Source organism: Papaver somniferum, chromosome 4 (assembly GCF_003573695.1).
Source record: "Papaver somniferum cultivar HN1 chromosome 4, ASM357369v1, whole genome shotgun sequence".
Lineage (NCBI taxonomy): Eukaryota > Viridiplantae > Streptophyta > Magnoliopsida > Ranunculales > Papaveraceae > Papaver > Papaver somniferum.
In genome coordinates this window covers 15,619,469-15,628,009 of record NC_039361.1, presented here as the reverse complement: position 1 = coordinate 15,628,009, position 8,541 = coordinate 15,619,469, and the positions used below count along the sequence as shown (strand labels likewise).

At 35.9% G+C, this 8,541-nt stretch overlaps 1 protein-coding gene across 2 annotated transcripts; it reads left to right on the top strand.

Annotated features, from left to right (window-relative positions):
- Positions 1–2,249: 2,249 nt before the first annotated feature.
- LOC113274817 lies at positions 2,250–5,294 on the top strand. Of its 2 annotated transcripts, XR_003323274.1 has the most exons (6): positions 2,250–2,479; positions 2,777–3,564; positions 3,689–3,888; positions 4,132–4,228; positions 4,318–4,475; positions 4,738–5,294. XR_003323274.1 is itself a non-coding variant. In XM_026524214.1 (5 exons), the coding sequence occupies exons 2-5, from the start codon at positions 3,362–3,364 to the stop codon at positions 4,337–4,339; spliced, it is 522 nt and encodes a 173-aa protein (XP_026379999.1). In that variant the 5' UTR covers positions 2,250–2,479; positions 2,777–3,361; the 3' UTR covers positions 4,340–4,478. The 2 variants fall into 2 exon arrangements, 1 of the variants encoding a protein (XP_026379999.1); XM_026524214.1 differs by lacking the exon at positions 4,738–5,294 and having other exon boundaries at positions 4,318–4,478.
- Positions 5,295–8,541: the final 3,247 nt, after the last annotated feature.

Here is an 8,541-nt window from a genome sequence, read left to right as displayed (position 1 = left end):
TTATCACCACCACCAACCACCGATTACCACCACCACCTCCTCCCACCACCACCACCACCGCCTATTTAAGAAATGTAACAACATCAATGCAATCACAATTAAGTTCGGTAACATGATAATTTTATCGAGTATAAAAGACGCCAGCCGCAACCTGATTCTGCCATGGGACCACTCCGGAGGTATTTTCCAACAAACCCTTCACTTTAATTTGATTTTGATTGCTTCAATCGAATAGAAATCATCAAAATAGGGTTTTAATAGGAGTTACAGAGCCATGTTCGGTTAGGCCGATTTTCCAAAAAAACCTAGTTTACTAACCGAACTTCTTGAAAATGAAGAACACGAAGAACAACTCGGTTCTATTGGATTTAAAACTAAGTCACCGAACTCTCTGTTCGGTTGTTTCGCAAAAATTTTTAAAACTACAAAGTAACCGAACTCCACCCTTAGAACCGAAAAAAAACAAATCCAGTCTAACCGAACTGTGTTGTTGTGTCCACTATGTTGAGTTCCAAAATAACCGAACTTAGCCAATAAAGTTCGATTTTTTCGCAAAATTTTTTAAAACTACAAAGTAACCGAACTTAGCCAATAGACGCTGGAACTTCACATTTTTTTTGTTTGCTAAGTTCGGTAAGTTCACAATTTTATCGCAGAAACCGAACTCAAAGTTCAGTTGGTTAGCTGTTAGGTTCAAGTTTGCGAAAGAACCGAACTTTGTCAACTTATATACTCTTATATTACGTAAAGTTCGGTTAGATCAAAAGTGCATGCAGTTTGCGAACCAACTGAACTTTGTACACCAAAGTTCGGTTAGTTGAGAACCAACCGAACGTAACGCTGTAACTCCTAGAAATTCTATTATTAGAGAGTTCGGTAACCTGCGTGTTTGGAACAAGTAACCGAACTACACTTTCAGATGAGTTCGGTTACTTGTTCATCTCACGGGGCAACCGAATTACAGCTTCAGATGAGTTCGGTTACTTGTTCTTCATATAAAGTAACCGAACTACAGCTTCAGATGAGTTCGGTTACTTGTTCTTCATATAAAGTAACCGAACTGTTCAAAATCCAGTTCAAATCCGGATCATTTTGAAGTTTAACAAATATTCTAGGAGAAGATGGAGATGAAGAATCGGATGAGTTTTCATCATTTGAATACTCAAACTTAGTGAATTGGAAAGAAAAAAAAATCTATTTTTCATGTTTTTCTCCTTCATCTTCTCTAACTCTACTCAACTAATAATAAACCCATCTTTTAATTTAATCTCACTAATTGTTTTTAACTAAATCATTCACTAATCATAACCTAAAATTAATTAAGAGGATAAATTAGGTATTAAATAAATAACTAGATATGGGGTGACCTAGAATTACTTCTAATGCCTTTACCCAAAATAAAACCATGGTCCCCCAAAAAAACCATGGTCCTCAAAAAAATCATTCCTTTCTATTTGCTACCTACAAGGCTATAACATTAACAACCTATCAATGAGTAATAACTAGCTCCGGAAAAAAAAGTAGTTCTGAGAACATTTTCGTTCCCCCGACCACCAAAGGCCCAAACATAAATTAGGTTTTTGATCTCAGTGATCACCTTTGCTTCACTTTGATATCTTTTTCGAGTCATCACTCTTCTAGTCTTATATCCCTCTCGTTCCATTTAACCCGACGCACTGCAAGTATCATCAAAGGCCTTTTTTTTGCGCCTTTGTTTCTGCCTCTTCTAAATTTCCATGCATGTAATTGCAATGTTAGATTTCTAATTTGTGCCCATCCGATACTAAAACCCCTGGTTAAGTAATTTCATATTAAATGGGAGAATGCACAATGTATCAACAGATGATTTATAATTGGGAAAATTAAATAACAGTCACAGTATTAAGACCCGGTTTGCAAAAGCATCCTACTGCTACAAACTATTAACAAAATGGTCCTAGTTCCGTCAAAATCAAGGTTATGTCACTGGGTCCCACTGGTGCAGATTTAATTTTTCTGGAACTTGACGAGTTTTCCCTTAACCATACCTGGTTAAATCTAGGACCGTATATCTCAAACGGAGTCATCTCAATGACAAAATATACGGCCAAGATAGAGTATATCCGTAAGATAATGAATTTAGATCTACCACCATACATCTTACGTTTGATGCATCTCGAGATGAAACTGACGGATATGATCAGAAGTTGGAACACTCCATCTATAATAGTTTAGGGTTCACGCAAAGTGGCAAAACCATTTCATTTCGTCTCATCCATCTCTCTCTCTCTAAACTCTCTGCAGAAATGGGGATACACTCTAAAACTTGATATTTGGAGTGGTTTATGTCGCAAACAGATCATCACTAGATTAGGATGGTAGTGTTAATGGTTTTTTTTACATCTTCAGTACTTATTCGTGAAGATTAGAAGGTAACTGGTGGTCAAACGGAGGTGGTTTTCTTACAAGAGTTCGTCACTATGTACGCGAACATAATGAGGTTGATATTCATAACCATAAACTGTCAATTTCACTGAGGATTTCAATAACCCTACTTAGTTGATCTTTTCAACTTTTATAAACCCTAATTTTTCAAACCGGTTTTTACAAATTCAGTAATTTTGTATTTTACAAAAAGATTTCAGTAAACCCTAATTGAGGATTGTTGTGTATGTTATGTCAACTCAGTAATTTGGTATTTTGTCTGTCAATTTAGTGAACCCTAATTGAGAAAAATTAGGTATGTTATCTGTTAATAGTCACACTGGTATATTGAATTTGATTATGTGTATTGCAGGAAGTATGTAAAGAACCCAGTTAGAAGCTTCAGGGTTGAAGAAAATGATACAAATAAGATTAGGTATTTTGATAATGTAAGTGTGAATTGTGGTGGATTGAATGGTTTTAGTGATGTTGTTCATGCTGCATATCAGTTACCCCCCATTAAGCAGGTTAATCTTACCTGGTTCAGTGAGACAGACCCTTTCTGTATTGGTAGTAATGAAGAATTCTTTGAGATGTTGGACAAAGGAGTGGTTGAAGATGATGGGTACATTCATCTGTACATGAATGTTACCAACATGAGTTTATGGATAGTAAAGACTTTAAGAACCACTTAAGGGAATATGCAGTGAAGAAAAAGTTTCAGTACAAGTTGAAGCCCAATGACAAAGAAAGAATCAAAGTTAATTGCTAGTATAACAAGTCTCAGAGTTGTAAGTTTTTTATTTATGCAAGTGTCATATGTCATGAACTTACTTTTATAGTGAGAAAGGTGAACTTGGAGCATACATGTGTGACTGAAGGTGTAACCAGAAACAGGACAACAAATGCAGAATTTGTTGCACAGTTCTTGTATGATAAGCTGAAGAGGGGAGACTCAATGCCAAGCCCTTACAACTTACAAGATCAGTTCCACACTCTTCATAATACTAGTGTTCCCTATCATGTGGCCTGGAGAGCTACAACTAAGACACTAGAAAAAGTAAATGACAATTATGATGAGTCTTACAGACTTGTGCCAGCTTTTTGTGATATGGTGGAGAAAACAAATCCTGGTTCTTTGAAAAACTACACATTTGGAAGGTGAGTTACCTTATATTTTTACATAGTTCAAAGATGTTAAGTTGTTCTTGTTCTTGTTTTACTTATTTTCAGTTGTTTTAAATCTGAAGCATGGTTATTAATAACAATACTTCTGTTTTTGCAGTGTTGATGGATTCTTTGAGTCAATGACAATTTCCTTTGCAGCACCACTCAAAGGTTTTCATGATGGGTGTAGAAATGTGATAGGATTTGATGCTTGTCATTTGACTGGAAAACATGGTGGTTGTCTGATGGCTGCAACTGCTTTGGATGCAGAGAATATGATTGTCCCATTGGCTATAATGGTTACTAGAAATGAAATTGGTGAGAACTGGCACCTGTTCATGAAATTTTTGAAGCCATATATTGTCAACCACTCTAGAGGAAAGCTGAATTTTATCTCAGATAGACAAAAAGGGTTGTTGGAAACCATTACTGAGTTATTTCCAAATCATAACCAACAGTAAATTTTAGTTTGTAATTTTGAATATGAATAATTTAGTTGGTTAGTTATATGTTCTTACTGGTTGTAAGTTGTGGTTAATCTTGTTGTGCGTTCACCTGCAGACATGTGTATGCAAATTTCAAAAAATACTATAAAGGTACAAAGCTACATAACCTGGTTTGCAATGCTGCACTATGTTACAATGAAAGACATTGGAAGGTTTGTATTATGCTGCACTACTCTTTATTTTTATTTTATTTGAGAATTGTTTTGGTTAGGTAATAATGTTATCTTATGTTAATCACCAGGCCCACATGGATGATCTTGTGAAGTTGTCTCCAGCAACAGCAGCATATATGATGAGGGAAAACCCAAAGCAATGGTCTAGGGCCTTCTATGACCAAGAACTTCTCAGCAGGATGATCTTCAGTTTCAGATTTCAACAACTTTCTCACTCCATTGCAAGGTACATTCTTACACCTTGAATATATCCAAGGACAAGAAATAGGATCATGCATTCCAATCTCACATAAACAACAAATGATGTTGATCCACCAAGTACACTGCTGCTGCTTGCCTCACTTGAATTGTTGCACCATTCACTTTTTCCTCCACCCATTTTTTGTTTGAACATGTTCTGTTGTGGTTGTTGGAATTTGAAGATAAATATGAATGTGTGCCAGGTATTATGGTTGTTGGAAATTGATGGTAAATATGAATTTTTGCAGGTATAAAAAGAAAAGTGAAAATCCGACTGTTGGGAAAGGTCTGATTTTCTGGCAACCAACGTGCTGCCACTCACCTGGTTCCACGTCACCTAGTTCCACGTCACCTAGTTCCACGTCACCTAGTTCCACGTCACCTAGTTCCACGTCACCTAGTTCCACGTCACCTGGTTCCACGTCACAGATCTGCCACATTTGCAAACCACGTCAGTCACAAGTTTAACACCGTTTTTTCAAAAACTGTTATGTCGCCCAAAGTGTGACTTTTTTGTTGACGATTTACAAAAGTATGATCGATTTGTAACCAAATTAGAAAAAGTAGGACCATTTTATAAGTGGCCCTTTATAATTCGTGGTTGAAGGTTGCAGAGTGGGCACATATTGTTTTGAATCTGACATCTTCTTTTTAGCTAATTTTATGTTGTTAAGATAGAATTTTGAGCTGCAAACCACATAAAAAATTGTATTTTAGGTGGAACTTGCTGAATTTAAAAGCAAGAAAATGGAATTGTATTAGGTAGCTGCTCCGGAAGCCATTTATAACAAATTTTATTTTTATACTACACTACCTGCGACAACTCATGTCTCACCGGAACTGTCACAAAGGGGTCTCTAACAATAAAAGAGTTACATACTTGTCCAAAGACAACCCGATTTTTTACCGGAGTCTGACCAGAATAACTAAGTATCACCACAACTATCAGATTGAATTAGAATAATGAACAATCCATTCAACCGTCGACGCTGCTATAAACAGCATAAGGCTTTTAATACCATGATGAACTAACCTGGATCTTACCGGAAGTTCACCAGAGAGTTTTAAAGATATCATTACCACTACCACTATACGACCAGATTAGATTTAGCCATTATGATGATCCTCTTTAATTGCCGACGCCACTACAACAAGATTTTTCATCACCATCATCATCCAGGTCTTCTTTATTTGAAAATGGAAGTTGACGACTTAGCAGAATTTTGGTGGATATAGGTTGTGTGTTTATGTGGTGTTAGGCAAAATTTCCTTGACGAAAATATATTCAAGCTAAATGTTAATTTCATGGCCATTGGTAGACATTACCACTTATTTTTCATATTTTCTAAGATACTAGTTTACAAAGTTCAAATTTAGCATTTACAACCAGAATCATTCGATTCACTATTCCAGACATCACATGTTAGTTTGTCTTTTGTGTGATTTTATCAACAAAAATCTTTGGTCGCATGAACATTGTAACAAGTCGTGTACAAGTGATCCGTGTAAAGGTAATGGATATCATTGAATTTGTACCCAACACAACGATTCCAGTTCGGTTTTTACTGAGTATTAATAGAGATTCTGATCATTTGGTAGCTCAATTTATAGAAGAAGATCAGTTTCCTCCAAAATCCCACAAATGAAGTTCCAACTTCGATAACACTAGCCATGTCAAAGGAAATTCGAGGAGAGACAACTTTTATAGCAATGTTATGAAAAGAAATCGTCGCTTACCATCTTAGCTTAGGAGATGCATTGTTTGTTGTGAATTGCTATAAGGCGTGTCAGGTGTGATTCTCAGATTATTCCAACAACAACAACAAAAAAAAGGTGTGATTTGATTTGAGGTTTCAATGCACATATTTTGGTAACAGAAAACACACATGGTTAAAAAAAATTAACTTTAATCGTATCCAATCTGTATTTAGGCAGTTGAAGTGATGGGTTTAATTTTCTGGTTGGGTTGGCTTAGGTGGGTCCTCTCTGGATCCGTTTTTCGGTTGTAACTAGGGCTGTTTATGGTCGGTTTGGTTCGGTTTCTACCCAAACCAAAACCGAAACCAATACTATCGGTTTCTAAAAATCTAAACCAAACCAATCCATTAACCATTGGTTCGGTTTCCAAATGGTTTCAGCCGGTTTCGGTTTGTCCCAGTGGTTTTTGGTTAACCAATAATTATGTCAAATCAAAAAAGAAAAATACACCAATTTACAGAAAAAAAAATCTTAGCTGCACATAGTATTGCTTTAGAGAAAGAGGGAGAGTATCATAATGAAATATTAGATTTAGGGTTTCTATCTATCCTCTAAATCAATGAGTAGAATCTAATACTTGTAAATCAATTGTAGAAACTAAGTTAAAAAATTAATCGGTTTTCCAATAATTTTTGGTTCGGTTTTAGAGGTCAAACCAAACCAAAACCAACACTATCGGTTTTCCACTTTCTACACCATAACCAATCCATTTACTAAATGGTTCGGTTTGATTTTTTCCTAATTAATCTGGTTCGGTCCGGTTCTAACGAAAAACCGAAATCATGTTCCGCCCTAGTTGTAAAGTTGCAGCTTGCAAGGGGTTTCGTGCAGAAGCACGCAGGTCTGTCGGCGGTGGAGGTCCCTTCTAAAACAACTAAGATATGCCGAAACAATTATATTTTATGAGAAGGAAAACAGTTGAGCTCGAATAGTAGCATAAATGGGTTCTTCTATTACACACCCCGCCTATGTCGCAAAACCAGTAGCTCCGACCACAGTACGATAGGAAGGGAAAGTTCTCAGGCAAAAGCGTGGCTAAGAATCACGTTTTCAGTTTTGAAAATGTCTCTTGTGCGTATTTTAGATATATGTAAGCTTTTGAGAATGTATGTCTGAAGCGCACTCAAAAAAGGAAAAAGTTAACCCGGAAAGGATTCTCATAGGAGTAATCTCTCCTCAATTTTTAATGTGCCACTTGGTGATGGCATGGCACTACATTTATTTTAGCTGTCCATACAGTGGATATACTCAAGATTTTAGCTCTAAGATTTTTACCATTCTACTTGAATTTGCCGGTCAAACTAACTGTATTCTAGACTTGTCAGTATATTGAGATCCAAACACATTGCAAAATATTGTGTGATTGTTCAGGAAAAGCAGTATAGTATGTTCCTGTTGGGTGGTTGCAGTTTCCTTCTAATATATGTTTGAGGCGGGATCGGCTCACAGACTTTGTCTCAAAGTGCAGCAACCGTTGATGCTTATCATTTTGAATTGGCTATGATGAGTTGGTAAACACCCGGATTTCTAGAGTGACCCATAACCCGATTTGAAAAACTTTCTGACTGTACTTTTTCTCTTTCTCCTCCTAAGTGCTAATTAACAGAACATCTTCCTCCTTCCACCGTCTGTAGTAATGGAAATTAAAAGTTAACCAATCGAAAACTTCTATTTTGTTTACTATGGAAAAATCTTAAGATCCATCTTTATTAGGTAAGCCAGAATTTTTTGGGAAATCTTATGTGGAGTATTGCTTAAACCTATTGTCATCAAGTCACCGGGAGTTTTAGGATGCGTCATCGGGAGTTTTAGGATGCTTAACTTTTAGAATTTAAGAAAATAAAAGTTTCATTTAGTTTGGGATTGAGAGCTTTAGTTTTGATAACACAAAATTGGTCAAAAAGACCAAAATCAAAAATTCCTGCATGAAAATGACATTTAAATTTTGATACTGTTTAAATGGACAAAAATATAAAAATAGTCAGGATGTAAACAGTTTCATCCTACCCATTTTCAAATACTTTTTCTTATTTTTAATTTACATCAGGATGCATCCAGTTTCATCCTTTCTATTTTTTAATTTTAAGTCAGGATGAATCCAGTTTCATCCTTACTATTTTTTTTTTGTGTCCATTTCACCCATAATAATTTTTACTCGTCCATTTGAACCATGTTTTAAAAATATTTGGACAAATGACCCATTTTTGGTTTTGATAACATCTTGAATTACAGAAACACTTTGAGCTCCTACTAGTTCCTGAAAAACTCAACATAACCCATCTGGTCCCGATGAT